The 21390-nt window shown below is 39.0% G+C and overlaps 1 protein-coding gene across 11 annotated transcripts in view; it reads left to right on the plus strand.

The window, feature by feature from the left end:
• Nucleotides 1–21390, plus strand: part of LOC115222348 (dedicator of cytokinesis protein 9) — a 264847-nt gene that overhangs the window by 181639 nt on the left and 61818 nt on the right. For 8 of the 11 annotated variants that reach the window (XM_036511318.1, XM_029792537.2, XM_036511319.1 and 5 more), the window contains 12 exons: nucleotides 721–923; nucleotides 1477–1584; nucleotides 1839–1918; nucleotides 3263–3447; nucleotides 5472–5537; nucleotides 6462–6554; nucleotides 8057–8235; nucleotides 10082–10169; nucleotides 10976–11062; nucleotides 12101–12193; nucleotides 15459–15512; nucleotides 20647–20762. In XM_036511318.1, the coding sequence (XP_036367211.1) occupies nucleotides 721–923; nucleotides 1477–1584; nucleotides 1839–1918; nucleotides 3263–3447; nucleotides 5472–5537; nucleotides 6462–6554; nucleotides 8057–8235; nucleotides 10082–10169; nucleotides 10976–11062; nucleotides 12101–12193; nucleotides 15459–15512; nucleotides 20647–20762 (1352 nt within the window). The remainder of the gene's footprint in view (nucleotides 1–720; nucleotides 924–1476; nucleotides 1585–1838; nucleotides 1919–3262; nucleotides 3448–5471; nucleotides 5538–6461; nucleotides 6555–8056; nucleotides 8236–10081; nucleotides 10170–10975; nucleotides 11063–12100; nucleotides 12194–15458; nucleotides 15513–20646; nucleotides 20763–21390) is intronic. The other 3 variants (XM_036511317.1, XM_036511320.1, XM_036511321.1) reach the window with 1 other exon arrangement.

The raw sequence follows: 21390 nt of genomic DNA on the forward strand, positions 1-21390 counted from the left end.
TATATATATATATATATAAATAATAAATATTAGGGAATAAATCCAAATTTACAGGAAAAAATCAGATTTAGGATTAAATCCAATTTTATAGTAAAATATTATAAAATATTATTAGAGACAAAACCACTATTTTGCAAAACAAACAAAGAAAGACTTAATCAATACATAAAATTTTAATAAATAGTCAAAAAAAACCGCCACTACAATCGTTTCTTGTCTTGATCGACAATCTTCAGGTGGACTTCCAATAATTCAGTTACTGAATTATTGGAAGTCCACCTGAAGATTGTCGATCAGACAAGAAACGATTGTAGTGGCGGTTTTTTTGACTATTTATTAAAATTTTATGTATTGATTAAGTCTTTCCTTGTTTGTTTTGCAAAATAGTGGTATTGTCTCTAATAATATTTTATATATATATATATATATATAAAATAAAAAAGAAGAAAAAAACTACAGAAGGCTTGTTTTATTAGGTTAAAGAATATATTTAAGTCGTTATGTTAGAAAAATGTTAGAAAATTTTGTGTATAGTAACATAGTTTTTACACACACACACACACATATATATATGTATACACACACACATGCACTATCTTACCCATACAAACAAGGAAGGATAAACAACCCACCCCATTATTCTTGAATGTGTGTTTGTTTTTGTTTTTTCTTTTCAAAGTTTCTTAACCGAATGAAATCTGTTTCCCTTGTCTCCTCCAGGCTGTATTTTCTGTGACTGGTCACCCGTCTAACATCTATTTGTATGCCAAAATCGAGAAAGTACTGCAAGGTAGTATATCTCACTGTACAGAACATTACATGAAGTCCACAGACACTAAAGTAGGAACCAAGATACACAGACAGATGAAATTATTTTGTTCCAGGATCGGTCATCACAGAATGCCATTTGCCTGGACGGCCAAGTAAGTTCCTTACTTTCAATTAGTTTAACCCCTTTAGTGTTCAGATTATTCTATCAAACATAATGCTTATTGATTCACGTTGATTTGAATTAATCATGCATTTTCTCATATCTTCAAGATCTTGATGGTGTAATTACTTAATGTAGAATAACATTGTAGGGTAGGTGTGAGAGCCTGGATCTGGTCAGTTTGAACATAAAACAGATTAGCCATTTTGGCCGGATATGGCCGGTTTAAATACTAAAGGGTTAAGTCCTTTCACCACAGCCTTTGACCTTATCAATGACCATGTCCCCCTGAAGCTCTTCTTTCTTCTCCTCACCTCTTATCGCATATTTACTGTCCATCCATCTCTCAGCTCGTGTTTTATTGTATCCTCACCATCATCCAATCAACTGTTTACAAAGCAGAATAAGCTTTATTAGGACTCTGTAGCTTCCATATGTAAACTATGCTTTTGTGTTGGTGCGCATAGAAGTAGCTGTCTAATAGTAGCAGTGATAGTTTATTATAACATTATTACAACACCTTAATTATGCTACATTTTCCACAGGTGTGTCTCTCCACAAGCAACAAATGATGCCAAAATGGTTCTTTATCGACAAGAGAGTTCCAAATTGTCAGAAGAAGAAATTATTAAGAGACTCCAAGAAATGAGAAGGTAACAATTGTTAACATTATTATTGCCACCATCATCATCATCAACATCACTACCCCATCCCATCATCACCATCATTGATACTTCAACATCCCATTTTCCCATCAATTTATTCCTCATTTTACTATTGTACAGCAATTTCTCATCTTCCTCTTTGTTGCTATAGTAACAGTTATTTTAGAAATACACCATTCCTTAAAGTATTTTGATTCCAATCCTGTGTTCTTATCCGTGGTTCTAAAATGGTTTCTTTGTAGACCTGAAAAACAGAGTAAATGGCAAGTAATTCCAGGACATTTGAAGATCCTGATAGAACCAATTGAGTCTCCAGTTCCAAGTAAGTAGAATTCTTACCATTGCTTTTATTAAATACTGGTTATGTGAGTGATTTATTCCATAATTTATCCATATTCAAATTTATTCATAAATTCTGTTTTGGGTGATTCTCTCATCATTTCAAGGACATTTGTCCATTCAAAGGCAATGCTGAAAATGAATGCTTGCCCTCAGTTCTTCTTCTGCTGTGGTCCTTTCAATGAAAACAATACATTATTCATGTATTGTTCTGGGTTCAAACTTTGTTCTGGGTTCCCTTTGCTTTTCATCTTTTCTGAGTTGATGAAATAAATACCAGTTGAGTACTGGGGTTGATGTAATTGACCTACCTTCCTCCCCACTCCCATCCTCGAAATTGTCAGCCTTGTTCCAAAATTTCAAAACAAATATATTCTTTTCTACTCAAGGCACAAGGCTTGAAATTTTGGGGGAGGGGGGGGGAAGACGATTAGATTGACACCAGTACGCAACTGGTACTTAATTTATCGACCCCAAAAGGATGAAAGACAAAGTCGACCTTGGCGGAATTTGAACTCAGAACGTAAAGACAGACGAAATACCTCTAATCATTTTTCCTGGTGTGCTAACGATTCTGCCAGCTTGCCACCTTAGTTACACATATATATTCTTTTCTACTCTAGGCACAAGGCCCGTTTCTGTCTGCTCACCACCTTTCAAGACAAATATATTAATTTGAAAGGCAGTGAGCCAGCAGACTCATTAGCTTCCTGGGTAAAGTGTTTAGTGGCGTTTTATTCCATCTTTACACTCTGAGTTCAAATTCCACCAAGGTCTACTTTACTTTTCAATCTTTCATAGTTGATGAAATAAGTACCGGTCAAGCACTGGGGATGGAGGCGCATGGCCTAGAGGTTAGAACAGCAGACTTGTGGTCGAGGGATCGCAGGTTCGAATCTCAGACCAGGTGATGTGTGTGTTTATGAGCAAAACACCTAAGCTCCACGTGGCTCCTGCAGGAGCTAATGGCAAACTTCTGCTGACTCTTTTGCCACAACTTTCTCTCGCTCCTTCCTCCTGCATCTTGCAGCTCACCTGCGACGAACCAACGTCTCTTCCAGGTGGGGAACTTGTACGCCAATGAAAACGGGAAACCGGCCCTTATGAGCCAGGCTTGACTCGAGAAGGAACAAACAGCGGCTACAACAACAACATGAGCGCTGGGGTCGATGTAATTGACTTATCCTACCTCACCCCCCCACCACAAAAAAAAAAAAGAATTTACTAACTTTGTGCCAAAATTTGAAAACAGTATCATGCTAATCAGATTAATTGCTATGACTCCAATTAGACGTTCCTGCTTAACATTGCAACGTTTCTGTTTCAGATTGTGTAACCCCTTCCCTGCTCCCTCTACACCCATTCCCTGAACCTCCAGTTGGAAATTTACACATTGAAATCGAAGAATTCCAAGAAGACAAAGATTTAAGTTCTCCGTTCACTTGCTACCAAAACTTGCTTTTTGTCTACCCAATCAGCCTTAAATACGATTGCCAAAAGACTTTCACCAAGGTTCGTTTCTCTCTGTAATGCACAGGGTGGAAGAAGTATGAGAGGGTGATAGGGGTGGAGGGTGGAAGAAGTATGAGAGGGTGATGGGGGTGGAAGAAGTATGAGAGGGTGATAGGGGTGGAGGGTGGAAGAAGTATGAGAGGGTGATAGGGGTGGAAGAAGTATGAGGGGGTGATGGGGGTGGAGGGTGGAAGAAGAAGTATGAGAGGGTGATGGGGGTGGAGGGTGGAAGAAGTATGAGAGGGTGATGGGGGTGGAGGGTGGAAGAAGTATGAGAGGGTGATAGGGGTGGAGGGTGGAAGAAGTATGAGAGGGTGATAGGGGCGGAGGGTGGAAGAAGTATGAGAGGGTGATAGGGGTGGAGGGTGGAAGAAGTATGAGAGGGTGATGGGGGTGGAGGGTGGAAGAAGTATGAGAGGGTGATAGGTGTGGAGGGTGGAAGAAGTATGAGAGGGTGATGGGGGTGGAGGGTGGAGAAGTATGAGAGGGTGATGGGGGTGGAAGAAGTATGAGAGGGTGATGGGGGTGGAGGGTGGAAGAAGAAGTATGAGAGGGTGATGGGGGTGGAGGGTGGAAGAAGTATGAGAGGGTGATGGGGGTGGAGGGTGGAAGAAGTATGAGAGGGTGATGGGGGTGGAGGGTGGAAGAAGTATGAGGGGGTGATGGGGGTGGAGGGTGGAAGAAGTATGAGGGGGTGATAGGGGTGGAGGGTGGAAGAAGTATGAGAGGGTGATAGGGGTGGAGGGTGGAAGAAGTATGAGAGGGTGATGGGGGCGGAGGGTGGAATGTATCTTTCTAGACATGGCTGTTTGTTTTCACAACCATGTGGTTCTGGGTTCAAATATGCTGCACAGCAGTTTGCAAAAAGAAAATTCTTTCTAATATGGCCTTAAGGTGACCAATGCCTTACATGTGTGATTTGGGGGATGGAAACTGTGTGGAAGCCTGTTCTATCTTTTGGTAATATTCGTTAGTAAAAAAAGAAAAGTTGTGACTCTGTGGTAAGAAGCTTGCTTCCCAACCACTTGGTTCAGGGTTCAGTCCCACTGCATGGCACCTTGGACAAGTGTCTTCTATAGTCTTAGGCCGACCAAACCTTTGTGAGTAGATTTGGTTGATGGAAACTGAAAAAAGCTCATCATATATATATGTGTGTGTGTGTATATGTATATATCTGTGTGTGTCTTTGTATTTGTCCCCCACCAGCACTTGACAGCAGGTGTTAGTGTGTTTACATCCCTATAACTGAGCAGTTCAGCCAAAGTGACTGATAGCATAAGTACCAGGTTTTTAAAAAAAACAAAACGAAAATTAAGTGCTGCAGCTGAATTCATTCAGCTAAAAATTCTTGAAGGTGGTGCTCCAGCATGGCCACAGCGTTATGACTGAAGCTTGTAAAAGAGAAAAGATAACAGATGTTATCTGACTAAAGTACCTTGTGGTATTGGTTGTGCCACAGAATTATGTGCAGTGAAGTAGGGATTGGCCATCATTTAGAAACCTACAACTAACGATGATGATGACGATGATTAGTATTTTTGATTTATTAGTTTGATAAGCAGGAGAGGTGGGGCCATGGTGGCCACGGCCCATAGCCTTACTAGTGGATAAAAACTCAATGAGGCCAATGTGGGTAAATCTTGTTGTCGCTATGGATTATCACATTGCTAATCCAGTGTATTATCTTCACCATTGGAGAAATAGTAAATCTGTTTTGAAATTATACTGTTTTCTTTGAAATATCAGAATTTATTCAACTTCATGGATTAAGGAATTAATAACCCTTAAAAAAGCGCCACCATTATTTAGGGTCCACAGTCGAATTATAGATATACTCATTTAGGGTCTGAGATTGATCTAAGCAATAATAATAGAATCTAATGGTCTGTTCAGTCAGGGCTGACCTGGGGCTAAACAAGCCTGTTGGTCTCTAATCCCCCTTTTATCATAACTGACCACCCACAACAACAACAACAACAACAATGGTCAGCTTTGGTATATTCTGTTCTTCTTTTACATTCCAGGCACGAAATATCGCATGCTGTATAGAACTAAGAGATTCTGATGACGACGGAGCCATTCCTCTAAGGGTAAACATTTTACCAACTTTTCTTTGTCTTTTGTTTTTTTGTAGTGATTTCTTTGTTTCCCACAAATTTTCAGATGACTTTTCAAAAAATTGGAACTTTGGGGGTAGATTGTGCATAGTAAGATAGGGGTCGATATAATCGACTTAATCCGTTTGTCTGTCCTTGTTTGTCCCCTCTGTGTGTAGCCCTTTTTGGGCAGTAAAGAAATAAGATAGTTCATTGTACCACATGGGGGTAGATTGCACAATGCTGGGTAGCATGTTCAAATCAGATAGATTAGTCAAAGATGGGGGGTGGGATTGTATTTAACCCCTTAGCGTTCCAGATTACTCTTGCCATATTATAATACTTTCTCATTCACAATGTTTTGAATTAATCCTGCATTATATCTCATAACTTTGAGATTTCAATGATGTGATTGTTTATTTTTACAATGCTTGGGTGACTGCTGGTTTTCCACAAACTACCTTTACGTGCTGGTGGCATGTAAAAAGCACCATCCGACCGTGGCTGTTTGCCAGACATGTCTGGCACCTGTGCAGGTGGCACGTAAAAAGCACCCACTACACTCACGGAGTGGTTGGCGTTAGGAAGGACATCCAGCTGTAGAAACACTGCCAGATCAGACTGGGCCTGGTACAGCCTCCTGGCTTCCCAGACCCCAGTTGAACTGTCCAACCCATGCTAGCATGGAAAGTAGACGTTAAACGATGATGATAATGATGATGATAAATCTTGACCAGACTTGTGCCTCAAGGGGGAGCTTTCTAGGTGCAATCCCAGGGTCATTCATGACCCAAGGGGGTCGTTACTTGATGTCATTGTCATGCACACTCAAACCGACTGCCATAAATTATTCAAAATTTGTCATTTCATCAACACTCTCCATCCGTACCCTTCACCCCTATTTCTTCTCTATTCCAGTGTATTTATGGACGTCCTGGAATGTCTGTGTTTACTACGGTTGCCAGTGCTACTGTTCTCCATCATAATACTTTCCCAGAATTTTCAGAAGAAGTAAGTTTATATTTTCTCACCTCCACATATATTCTTTTATCATACCTCCACAATTTACTAATTCCCTTTACCTCTCCATTTAACCCACTCTATTTTACCCCCTCGTTTTTACCCTCCCTTCTGTACTGCCCCACCCTGCCAGTTTACTCTTTCTTATTCTTCTTCCTCCTTTTGCTCTTATATAACCCCACCCCTCACACACTTTATCATCTCCCATTTCATTTTTACTCTCTTTACCTCCTCTGTTACCCTCACTATATTTTACCCTTTCAACGGTCTTCTATTTTCCTTCACTCATTTACTCTAACACCTACACCAACTTTATACCAATTATTGACCACGTCTCCCCTTCATCCTTTATTTACCTCCTGTTATTGACCTGTGCCCTTAATATACGAAAGTGATCGATGCCAGGTCCACCTGACTGGCCCCTGTGCCGGTGGCACATAAGAAGCACCCACTACATTCTAAGAGTGGTTTGCATTAGGAAGGGCATCCAGCTGTAGAAACACTGCCAGATCAGACTGGAGCCTGGTGCAGCTGCTGGCTTTCCAGACCTCAGTCAAACCGTCCAACCCATGCCAGCATGGAAAGCAGATGTTAAACGATGATGATGATGATGATGTATGAACAAATCCCTTAGTGTGTCTTCTCATGTGACATACTGTGTGAAGGGACTCCTATGTTGTTGCATGTGGCACAAAATATTTTAAGAGAAAGAATTCCTTTTCTATCAAAAAAAGTGAATTAGAGAACATTTATCAGATTGAGATGCAGGATATTAAGGAACTCTTGTTAGTCTGTTACACATTGTGACACAACATTTGTCATCCTGTTATACTTTGTGACACATAAAGGAACTCTTATCCTCTTGTTACACATTGTGACACATTTGTCATCCTGTTACACTTTGTGACACAACATAAAGAAACTCCCATCATCCTGTTACATATTGTCACACAACATTTGTCATTCTGTTACACTTTGTGACACAACACAAAGGAACTCCTATCTTCCTGTTACACATTGTGACACAACATTTGTCATCCTGTTACACTTTGTGACACAACATAAAGGAACTCCCATCCTCCTGTTGCACATTGTGACACAACATTTGTCATCCTGTTACACTTTGTGACACAACATAAAGGAACTCCCATCCTCCTGTTACACATTGTGACACATTTCTCATTCTGTTACACTTTGTGACAACATAAAGAAACTTATCCTCTTGTTACACATTGTGACACAACATTTGTCATCATGTTACACTTTGTGACACAACATAAAGGAACTCCCATCCTCCTGTCACACATTGTTGCATGACATATTGTATGACGAAATTCCCTTTTTCCTGTCACATTTTATAACACAACAAACTTTGAAAGGTCCCTCATTGCCCTCACTGCCCCACCCTCTCAATTGATCCTGTCCCTAACCCCACTCCTCATATGCTGTTCTGTTAAACTGACAGGTGTATATATATATTCTATTTTTGACAGGTGAAAATTAATTTACCAACGCAGTTACATGACAAGCATCACCTTTTGTTTCGTTTCTACCATGTTAGCTGTGAGTCTTCCAAGACGAGTCCGAGAAACTCGTCTGCCTCCTCCAAGAAGAAAGATAATATAGAAACTGCCATCGGTTATGCTTGGTTGCCACTCTTGAGGGGTGGAAAGTAAGTTTTACTATTTTGAATATTTATTTCAGCTCTTTGAGATTTTGGGGTCATTCTTTTCCAGTTCTTTTCCAGGAACTTTTCCAATATCAGTTTTTTTTTTTATGTTGAGAATCTCATTACTCGATTAGTTGTTAATCGAGTCTGTTTCTTGTATCGTTAATGTTTATAGTGTTGGCCTCCTTAATTAATGTCCTCTTAGCAATAAAAGGGTTCTCTGTTGATAAGAATGGTAGGTTATGACATAGAGGTGTGAAAGGTAGAATTCAGGCATGTGCCATCAGTAATTACTCAGGGTAGGCAGTTGGTTGTCTTTATGTAGTAAAACACACAAAAAATAAGCAAAACACAGGTGCCTGACTGAGTTGGAGGCAAATTTACTTCTGACTTTATAGCATGTAAAGAAAACATTGTTGTAGGAATGTACACAGCATGTGTACTACAGCAGTGCTATGTGTAGCTTAAATACTGAGATTGAAAGCCAGGGGCGAATTATGCCTACCTAATCTATGAAAATATAAAATGTTTTGCATTTTATGCATAGTAATCAGAGTAACCTTCATAATTTTATTGAATTAGGTGCATATTTTGCCATAAATGGAAAATGTTGTTATTGATCTATTTTATTCAAGGTAGGCACTGCCTATCTTGCCTACCTAGGCAGCATGTCCCTGGTAAGATTCTATTGGGAAGTGAAACTCCTTGAGGCCTGTGTAACAAATGGTGGGGAGTAAATTAATTGTGATGTTTTGGATGTGGGAAGTTGTGAGAGTCTTTGAGTTGCAGCTGAGACAATTTGCTCTTGCTAAAGATATTGACCAATAAGGTGGTCAGATGGCAGAATTGTTATCACTCCTGGCAGAATGATTGGTGGTATTTTGTCTGTCTTAACACTCTGAGTTCAAGTTTCACCGAGGTCAACTTTGCCTTTCATTGTTTTTTATTTGGTGGGGGCGACAAAGTAAGTACCAGTTGAGTACTGGGGTTGATGTAATTGACTTACCCCACCTCCACCAGACTTGCTGGCCTTGTGCCAAAATTTGAAACCAATATTAATATAACACAAAGGAGTAAGCTCGCTGAATCATTAAGACGCTGGGCAAAAATGCTAAGCATGCTCTGAGTTCAAATTCCACCAAGGTTGACTGCCTTTCATCATCATCATCGTTTAACGTCTATTTTCCATGCTGGCATGGGTTGGACGGTTTGACTGAGGTCTGGAAAGCCAGCAGCTGCACCAGGCTCCAATCTGATCTGGCAATGTTTCTACAGCTAGATGCCCTTCCTTATGCCAACCACTCCGAGAGTGTAGTGGGTGCTTTTTATGTGCCTTCAATAAAATAAGTACCAGTTATGCACTGGGGTCGATGTAATCAAATTATCCCTCACCCAAAAATTGCTAGCCTTGTTTCAAAATTTGAAACCAGTATTATATGGGTATTTGTTGCTTCTTTGTGAATGCAAATACAGCAACAGTGTTAATGTAGGGCGGTGGGAGGGGGGTGTTGAGGTGTAGAGCCTGGTTGACTATGATTGAACGAACCCAGAATAAAAGTCATTCCAGTCATGTCTTTCCCACCTTTCAGTTTGTCTATAACCACACACACACACACAGAATCAAACTTTCCATTGCTTTAACATATAATATTGATTGTATCTTGTTGTTTGTATCAGTCATTAGATATTAGAGTCTGAGGATATCATAATACACGATACACCCTTTCTCCATAGCGTATTTAATTTCTTAATCATTACCAATTATCTGCAGTAAATACTTAATGGTCGTTATAAACCACTTATTACCCGTGTTACTAACCACTGTCTTTATTTTCTATCCTCTTTACAGACTTGCTTCAGAAAATCCAGACCCTTTACCCATCGCAGCCAACCTACCTGCCGGTTACCTGTCGCATGATATGGTAGCAAGTGGCAAGGTGAGTCTTCTCAACACTATTTTCTATAATTGACTTTGAGACAATCAGACTTTGTATGTTTGTGCGATGGAAGGAAATAAGACTTGTTCTGGTATTCCAAAATAATCTTTCCTACTCTAGGCACAAGGCCCAAAATTTTAGGCGAGGGGGGGCCAGTCGATTAGATCGACTCCAGTATGCAACTGGTACTTAATTTGACCCCAGAAGACATTCAAAGCAGTAAGTTATTTTCGGACCAGGGGCCTGTTCTAAATGTTTACAACAAAGTCAATTCCCTTGATGATACCCAGAGCTGGGCAGAGCCCTTAAATTTACCACCCAACAATAGATATCTCTGATAGACTTCTATATTTTTCAATCTACCCAGATTCCACGACATGGTTTTGGTGGATTCAGGCTTATGGTAATTCACACCCAAGCTGCAAAGCAGTAAGATTGAACTCAGAACAATCTGATTCAAAAAGGGACCATTTTAAATACCAGACTAAGGCCACATCCAATATGCTGGTCAGGATTGAACTTGGAACAATCTGATTCAAAAAGGGACCATTTTAAATACTAGACGAAGGCCGCATCCAGTATACTGGTCAGTAGGCTTGACCGTCTCACCATGACAATATACTGACCACTGGAATTGCGTATAAAGTTTCACAAGAGGGATGTAACTCTCCTTGTTTCCCCTCACGTATACTCGTCACGTATTGCTCAATATAAACAGCTCTATATCCAATCATCTCTGTTGCTCTTATTGCCGGTTCAATGCTAGACATAAGTCTTATCCTTCATCTTTATTCCTCTTATTACAGGTAATGTGTCCTGAAATAAAATGGGTCGATGGCAAGAAAGAACTACTGAAGGTCAATCTCAGATTGAAATCCACAATATACACAAAGGTAAGTTGCATTACTTGTTGTCCTTTAATCCCAAGTTAGCCTTAATCTGGCAGATTTATATTCCCAGATATTCCACCCATGATCATCCAGCCTTTTAGTCTGATATAGTATCTAAATAAAAGATGTTGATCACCAAGGTAATGTTTTCTTGTGATTTTGTACTGCAAACTGTCGTCATATGGTTAAAATGTTGGACTCCTCACTACACCGCCATGGGTTCCAACCCCACAAGAACTCTTGTAGAGTGTTCTCTGGCAATACATGTTATGCTACTTTCCCCTGTCTATCTTGCTGATAAAAGGGTTCCATTTCTACGTGAGGGTGTCAGAGATGTCTGTGTAATGTGTTTTCCTTTATAAAACTGAAATCTTATGGCTTTGATAGACTTACCACTGAAATACAAAACTGTGAGATTTTAATAATAATAATAAATGCCCTGATGCAGTACCAGGCAGTGGCCTCTCATGGCTTCTGGTCTTCACTGATTGGAAGTGTTATCATGTACATTGTTTTGTCTTGGTATAAAAGATGGGCTACAGCAAATATTCTGCTCAATACCACAGATTTGCTTGTCAGTTGTTTGACCTTAACCAGTTGAGCATGCCCCTTAGTGGCTGACGATATGTGCATCTCTGATCACGAGCAGAAGTAGTGGGGGAGCATCATAGCCATGTGTTGAGAGGGATTCTTTGGGGTTTGACTAATTCACCTCTGGAAACATGGGTGTTTCGTTCAACATCCTTAAACAACCCTTATTCAGGGACCTTTTGAGCGGGATGGGCTACTTGACCAGAAGAAAATTCTAACTGGGACCCACCTGCAGGATCATGCGCTATTTATCTTGATATGAGATGACCATGTCGCGCACATATGGTTGTGATGCATGTGCCTGGTGTACCTTTATCAGACGGGTTGTCATGATGGGTATACTGGGCTTCGTATATTTTACCCCAGTGTCACTTTGATGGCATGCACTGCTCTCTCACTCAGTAATAATAATAATAATAATAATAATGATGATAATCTTTCTGCTTGTAGGATCAACATTTGTACAATTTCTTTGTACATTGCCAAAAACTGGAAAATAACTTCTCCCCAACTGTAGAAAGCGAAACAACTAATAAATTGAAGGTAAGAACTTGTGTCTTTGGTTCCTGTCGATAAATCATTTCTATGTCTTCATTATGTATGATTCTCTGCTGAACATGTTAGACTCTAAAGCTCAATAATGCCATCAATATTGCAATGGCAGAATGTTAAGCTTGCATGACACATTCTCAGTTTGGTCAGTCAACTTGCAGTGATTGTTGCTTTCTCTTCTCTAGTATCTCCAAATATTCTTCTTTTCTTCTTCTCATTCTTCTCTTCTTTCTCCTTGTCTTCTCATTAATATTATTATTGCTTCTGCTGTTGGTATTGTTGTTGTTGTTATTCAGAACCAATTATGAAGTTCTAAACATAGAAGCCATTATTATTATTATTATTATTATTATTATTATCTATTTATTTATTTATTTATTTATAGTGTTGTTTGTTGAAACGTAGTGATTAAAATGATAAAACTGTATGTTAGAAGGTTTCAACAATGCGGTTGGAAATTTAAACATCAATAAGATGGGAAACAAACATATTGAAATGTTACCGTAAAAACATTTAATAGTCCTGATGTTTCAAGCATAAAAACTTCTTTATGAAGAGTTAAGGGAACTACAGGGAGGCAGAGGAAGAAAGAGAGAGAGGGAGAGTAAATGAATGTATGAATGTCTCTTTGGATTGATATCTTAGCATTCATCAATATGCTAACTGAAATTACATCATGTAACAAATCCAGTGCAGTAAATGCACCAGATGTCAGGTCAGCAGCACAATTTGGTCCTTACACATTGAGAATCAGAGAATACCCTCCACACACACACACACACACACACACACACACACACACACACACACACACACGTGCATGTGTCACTGTTGATAAGACGTTGATAATTAAAAGAATATTAACAAGGAAAATGTGGTCACCATTTAAGTCATAAATTATAATATTGGTAACCTGAGGATCAACGAAGCCATCCTGATTAAGAAAACCAACCAACTATTTATATTCAACATGAATGAGGTGGCTGTTATTGCTACTTTTGTGAGACTCAGTATTGAACCCTGATCTCTACTTGTACATATATGACAACAGCAGCTTCTTCATATTTGATAACCCATCAAACACAATTACTATCCTAGTCTCCATATCCTCAACACACCTAGTCAGAATTTTTCTCTCACATGGCCACATTGCCAACCTAGGTTATTCATTTTCTCTCTCTAATCAGTTCACTTAGACCTCCATAAAGCGGTTTTAATATCCAGAATATCAGGATTTAAATACTAGTTTAAGGTAAAAATTTGGCATCTTTGTTCTTAAAGATATTCTACTTCCAACTGCATTAAGTGTAATCTTCTAACACATTATTATTATTACTATTATTATTATTATTATTATTATTATTATTATTTATTATCTATTTATTTATTTATTTATTTATAGTGTTGTTTGTTGAAACGTAGTGATTAAAATGATAAAACTGTATGTTAGAAGGTTTCAACAATGCGGTTGGAAATTTAAACATCAATAAGATGGGAAACAAACATATTGAAATGTTACCGTAAAAACATTTAATAGTCCTGATGTTTCAAGCATAAAAACTTCTTTATGAAGAGTTAAGGGAACTACAGGGAGGCAGAGGAAGAAAGAGAGAGAGGGAGAGTAAATGAATGTATGAATGTCTCTTTGGATTGATATCTTAGCATTCATCAATATGCTAACTGAAATTACATCATGTAACAAATCCAGTGCAGTAAATGCACCAGATGTCAGGTCAGCAGCACAATTTGGTCCTTACACATTGAGAATCAGAGAATACCCTCCACACACACACACACACACACACACACGTGCATGTGTCACTGTTGATAAGACGTTGATAATTAAAAGAATATTAACAAGGAAAATGTGGTCACCATTTAAGTCATAAATTATAATATTGGTAACCTGAGGATCAACGAAGCCATCCTGATTAAGAAAACCAACCAACTATTTATATTCAACATGAATGAGGTGGCTGTTATTGCTACTTTTGTGAGACTCAGTATTGAACCCTGATCTCTACTTGTACATATATGACAACAGCAGCTTCTTCATATTTGATAACCCATCAAACACAAATTACTATCCTAGTCTCCATATCCTCAACACACCTAGTCAGAATTTTTCTCTCACATGGCCACATTGCCAACCTAGGTTATTCATTTTCTCTCTCTAATCAGTTCACTTAGACCTCCATAAAGCGGTTTTAATATCCAGAATATCAGGATTTAAATACTAGTTTAAGGTAAAAATTTGGCATCTTTGTTCTTAAAGATATTCTACTTCCAACTGCATTAAGTGTAATCTTCTAACACATTATTATTATTACTATTATTATTATTATTATTATTATTATTATTATTATTATACACTTGTAAAATATGTTGTATCATTATTACATGTGCTGTTATTCTTGTTAATCATGTGATATCAATGTTACCATGCATGAAAGCCTCCTATTCCCTGCCTGGTGATGTTGTTATGCACCCATCGATGTCAGTCTGTGGATGAGGCTCAGTCTAAACCATTTGGAATCGGTACAAACTCACTTTTGAGAACTGTTCATTGTACAGTGTCTCACTACTTCCAGTTTTTCCACCTGTTTTTACCAAGTTTCAATATAGACAACGATGAAAGCCTCCAAATCACTTCACTATAGAATTAGTTGATTGCAAAATATTAAGATTTAGTTTAAGTTACGGCGGAAGTTTGAAGGCTAAAATGGTAAATCATTCTGTTTTGATGCCAAACTCCACCCCACAAAGAATATCGAATAGAGAACTTCCTCTCTTGAAGTCTTGTATTATGATTCCATTCTCATCTGAAACGTATTAAGAATATCAAATCGACCACGGTATTTGACTGGTACCGTATTTTATCAACCTCAATTTTTACCATTTTTCACCTTTGCTTCCCTGCTCTGAGGATTCTTCACAACTCAGAGGAAACTGGTGAATGACTGGTTGATGTCTTCGTGCCAATCATGGTGGATCTTTTTGCAGTGGAAACACCCTGACATCAAAAATAGAAAAGAGATTGTGCCATTTGTGTTTGTGTTAGCAAACTTCTATTCACAAAACCAACACAACTTTGAAACACACACACACACACACCACACCACACCACACCATACCATACCACACACACAAACACGAAGAAGTTTAGAAGTAGCATTGATAGGCCATGTCTGTCCACTAGAATTTCTGACCAATTGTTTAGTTATAAACCCTACTTCAAATTTTGTGCTTTGGTTAGCCTGAAAATGGGCGTGTCACAGATGATGCAGCTCACCACCTAAATGCCATAAAGGTAAGTTGCTAGACTCTCTCTCTCTCTTTTTCTTTCTCTCTCTTTTTCTCTCTCTATAACTCTCTCTCTCTCTCTCTTTAACTCTCTTGCATCATGCACTTCCGTAGCCTCATTGCTGCACTGTAACTGCACTGTCACAAACTCTACCATAGATTTCTGCAGTCTTCTTTAGACCTTAGACATGTCTCATTAGATGAACGCCATAGTCTTTTAGTTCCCCCAGCCTCCCTCCCTCCCTCATCTGTTTCCATGACTTCTGTAGTAAACATTGATCAAACCACCGATGTTGTCCTTGTGTGTTTAGTATTTACACTAAATTTCATTTCAGTATATTCTATGAGTGTCTTCAGGTTCTCCCGTTTTAGAGGTAAACATTTCCTTGGACTACATTTGGGCTTTTGATTCCTTATGTACATCATATGGGTCCAAAATTCTTACCTATTATGCAGCTGAAAAAATGATTCAATATACAGGGGTTGGACAAAGTAATGGAAGCACCTTAAAATTTCAAACAAATTTATTTTAATATGGGGCAGGACAACCTTTGGCAGTAATTACAGCTTGAATTCTACGAGGTTTGGACTTGTACAAAGTTTAGATTGTTTCCAAAGGAATTTTTGTCCATTCTTCAGCTAAAACAGTCTCCAGTTCTTGTAGTGATGATGGTGGAGGGTATCGACTCCTTACTTGTTTTTCTAAAATGCACCATAAATGTTCAATAATATTGAGATCTGGGAACTGTGGTGGCCAGATAAGATGTTCAACTTCACTAGAATGTTCCTCGTGCCATTCAGTAACAACTTTAGCTGTAAGAATTGGTGCATTATCATCCTGTAATATTACGTTTCCCTCCGAAAACAGTTCCTCAACCATAGGATGAATTTGGCCAGATAAAATGCTTAAATAGTCTTGACTATTAATTCTGCCTTGAAGGGAAACCATTGAGCCAGCAGATTCCCAAGATATAGCCCACCAGATCATCACAGATCCTCCTCCGTCTTTAACAGTTGGAAGAAGGCAGTCTGGGTCAAATGCTTCTCAACTGTCTCCACATGTGTACTCAGCCGGTGGTTGGAAATAAGGTAAAGGATGACTCCTCTGAGAAAATGACCTTCTTCCACTGCTCTAGGGACCAATTCTGTAGGTTTTTACTCCACTCTAAACAGTTTGCAACATTTGTTTTTGAAAGTAGGGATTTTCTGATTGCAGCCCTCTCGTGAAATCCGGTTTTTGCACAGCTCCTGGTGAACAGTTTTTGTGGAAACTGGGTTCTTGAGGTGGTCATTAAGCTCTGCAGTAATTTTGGGAGCTGTACTTTTGAAAGTCCGATAGATCTGTCATTTTAATGAATTTTAATTACCTTTTTCTGATGATATCTGAAAAGAAACAGCAATTTTAGCAAAACATATTAAGCAACACTAATAATAAATTTAAAAAAAACATAAAAATAAACAAGCTTTTGGTGGTTTTATAGATATTTTAAAATTATGATGTTGTGATTCTAGGTGTTTCCGTTATTTTGTCCAACCCCTGTATATAAAATATGTATAAATGTGTGTGTGTGTGTGTGTGTGTGTATAGTTATATAAATGTGTATCTATGTGCAGGTGGTCAAAAACTAGTATCTATAGTAACATGAAGGTTAAGGCCGTTTATCTCTCTCTCCCAGATCAGTTGTTACTACTCCAACCACACAAACAGTTACCATAATTTGTCACTAGCAAACCTGTCTCCATCCCCCCATTTCCCCCTCCTCCTCCTCCTTACTCTTCCCTTGTTTATTTAGTGACCGGTTGTTAGTTTTGTACATAATTATGTTGGGTTTTTTTTATATTTTCATCTGTAATTACCAATGAATTTACTGCACGACCCTGTTGTCATAGCAACCAACTCGGTTGGGATGACATTTCTTTTCATTTATTCATGTGAAAATAGAAATTATCTTTGATGGCTTCCTACTTCATCTGCTGCCACTGAGACTCACAGATCGTTAAGTGGGTGTGTGTGTAGGCACACACCACATATGCATATGTGCACACAATTCGCGTGCACGTGTGTGTGTATATATGTGTGTATATATATATATGTGTATATACATATATTTGTGATGTATCTCACAGCTGTAGGATGTCTATCAATACAAGATTAATATGTAATGACAGCCAGTCTTTTATCATATGTGTGGTGTTGGGCAGTAAGAAGTTTGCTTCCCAACCACATGGGTCTGGGTTCAATTCCACTGTGTGACACCTTGGGCAAGTGTCTTCTACTGAGTCTCGAGCCAACCAAAGCCTGTCTCTCTGCATTTGTCCCCCACCCCCACCCTCCCCCCACTGCTTGGCAACCAGTGTTGATGTGTTTATGTCCCCGGTTCTGCAAAAGAGTCTTTTAGGCTTAGTACCAAAGATAAGCGTTGGGGTCAATTTGTTTGACTAGAGTTCTTCAAGGCAGTGCTCCAGCATGGCCACATGTCTAATGACTGAAACAAGTAAAAGATAAAAGATATAACTTGCATGTGTGTACATGCAAGCACACACACACACACACACACACACACACACACACACACACATGTAGTTGTGGTATATCATTATATGACAAGTGTGTGTGTGTGTGTGATGTCAAGCAGTTACAAGACTGTTATCCATATATAACCATGTAGAGATGAAATAAAATATTAGTCTCACTACTACCGTTGCTAACTTTAGCATTGTATTAGAATCCTGTAATTAATCCTGTAATTAAATCTGTGAAGACAATCCTACTTTAGAGGCTTCCTCTGTTTCACTACCCTTTCTTTTAGAATGTAGTTCTGTCAGTTTAGTTAATTCCTACCTTGGTAGCATGAGTTGTTTGCCCTTTGTTAATATGCTCCTCCTTTAGATGTAGTCTCCTATGACACATCTGTGTCTTTTATACTGAAGATCTCTCACTTTAGTTATTGAAACTCAGCCTTGCTGCAAGTGGCCATTGCATTTCAACCTTTTTCAAATTTTTGTTTCATTTTTCAGTTTTACTTTTCAGCTTCAAAGTTCAGCTTCCTAACTTGGTGAGATATTTTTACACTGACCAATGGGAATACAGGCTAAGATCACCAGATCTTGATGTATTTCTTATGTTTCTGGATCAATCTCCCTTATTTGTGTGGTCCTTTGGCTGGGTAAATCTGGTGACAGGGTTGTTTAGTAGGATGAGTAAGATTGGCAAAATATAGCTGCTTATTTTGCTTGCTTGCTTTTGTTGGTTTCACACACACACACACACACACACACTCACACACACACCTTACTATCACTGTTCTTACTCACATGCGATCACTCATTTTTATGGCTCTCCCATCATGCAGCGTCTTGCTTTTTTCTAAGTCAACCTCCTTACCAACAACCATCATCTAGCTACCACTGACTCTCATTACATCCTTCTCTCCCCACCAACCTCATTCTTTTTCATCTTCCACTCTCTTAATCTTCACCCTCTCCTCTAGTCTCCCTCAAGTTCACATTTGCTTTCAACCAATAGAGACATCATAAAGCAAAGAGGACTCCTTAGTCATACAGAGATAAGACTACCTCATTTGTGATGAGGTCAATATAGAATATACCAAGTACATTATGTAAATTGATTGGTGATTGGAAGGGTCTCCAGTTGCAGTAATTCTTGCTGTAAATAGAATGTAGGAAGGTAATTATTCTAAATAACTCGCTCAGATAATGAGGACCTGTCCAACCTATGCTAATGAGGAAAGCAGGCATAGAATGATGATGATAATCAAGATGACGATATACAAACCCAGTTGATTAGCCCTGTTCTAGTTCATCTGGTGTAGCTGTAGTGTACACTTTCATTCCAGATATTTCAAAACAGTTTACCGTTCCTGTGATAGTGAATCCTTTCAAGAACATTCTTGACAAATCACATGACCTGATGAGTAACAATTCTCTGTATGATAGGTCAAAGGTCATTGAGTATAACATCCACTGACAATATATCTATCACATGCACTATGTATATACACTGACAGTGTAGAGTCTAGGACATTTACTCCCCATGGACAATACCCCCCCCCCCAGGGACAACAGATGATGATTTAAAACTTCTTAATATATTGGAGAGGAAGTAATTAACCAAGGGGGTGATTGTTGTCAGGGGGGGGGAGAATTGTCCTGATACGAACAGTGTATGCACAATATACACCATATTTGTATCACTGTTATTCTGTATATCACTATATATCCTGAGCTAGTTTTCCACCACATTTCTTAAAAATTGTGGTAGAGGCTTTGGTCTTGGGACCACTCATGTCTAGAAACTGAGGTTGTGGGTAAGCAAGGGCATGATCCCTGTAGAAAATCCAGCTCCAAAAGAGCCTCATGATAGCAAAGGAGAACGGGTACCAGCCAGCCCAAAGGTTGAGGTGGGCTGCACCTGCCTACCTCAGTTGCTATGGCATTGAGGTTGATCCAGCCACCCCCGTTAACGGGGACAAAATCCGGATTTAAAACACTGGATGATGATGACGAGCAGAGAAATGAGTCACTGCTATCTCTAGTGGTCGGGCAGCTGTCATTAACGAGACCAATTAAGGTCAAAATCACATGATCTGGTTGTCTCGGCACTGGAGAGGGTGGGGATTTATCTTCTTGCTTGTAATCATCATCATCATCATCGCTTAACACAAGTGCATTTTACACCAAAAGCCAATATAAGCGTTTCTCTCATGGTATCTACAACAGTATAGTCTGTTCTAACTGAACATCTATATATATGGAACATAAACACTGAGATGAAGCAATTGGAGTGTGTGATGTGCATGCCTTTCCCAAGAACCACATGTAAACTTCATGTTTAGGGTATATTTACTGAACTTAGATATAAAAAAAAAGATTTAAAAAAAAACAAGTTATTTCTGGAATTACTTCAAAGTTACTTACAGATACAATTTCCATTTCCTCCTCTCCTTGAAAAATTTCTACCATCCCTCTTTAACCCCACCCCACCCCCTGTTGTTAGTATCATCATCACTGCTACCACTACTGTCACCATCATTATCATCATCATCGTCGTCGTCATCATCACAGTGACTTCTGTTGTCTCAGATTTGTAATTAACCTTTCTCACCTGTCTTCCGTTTCAGTCCCTTCATGCTGTTGAAGTGAGTACCTTCATCAACTTCCTACCAACCATTCTCAACCAGTTGTTCCGACTCATTGCCAGAACACACAATGAAGACATAGCCATGAATGCTGCAAGGTAAGAGTATCTCTCTCTCTCTCTCTCTCACACACACACAGATTTTGACATCATAAGAATTTAGAAACTTAGAGAGAGTGTGAAATAATTTGTTTTTAATGGTTGAACTCAAAGCAGATGAAGCTATAAACAATAGTAGTGTATAAATATCAGGTTAAAAATCCCTTTGGATAGTACAAATGTTGAGGTGTGCTTTCCCCTTCTCTCTCTCTCTCTCTCTCTCTCTCTCTCTTGTGTGTGTATATATATATATACACATACACACACACACACACACAGAAAGTCAGAAAATCACATATTGATCATTACCAATGTCACCTTACTGGCACCTGTGCCAGTGGCATGTGTAAAAAGATTCGAGCGAGGTCGTTGCTAGTACCGCCTGACTGGCCCCTGTGCCAGTGGCATGTAAAAAGCACCCACTACACTCTCGGAGTAGTTGGCATTAGGAAGGGCATCCAGCTGTAGAAACTCTGCTAGATCAAGATTGGAGCCTGGTGCAGCCATCTGGTTCACCAGCCCTCAGTCAAAATCTAAGTGTACAGTATCCTATATCCATTATGGCCGACCTTACCAATCAGTTTCGCACTAGGGGTTTAACTGAGTGTTAGGTAACAGTACAACTATG

This window comes from Octopus sinensis, linkage group LG19 (assembly GCF_006345805.1).
Source record: "Octopus sinensis linkage group LG19, ASM634580v1, whole genome shotgun sequence".
In the NCBI taxonomy this organism is placed as follows: Eukaryota; Metazoa; Mollusca; class Cephalopoda; order Octopoda; family Octopodidae; genus Octopus; species Octopus sinensis.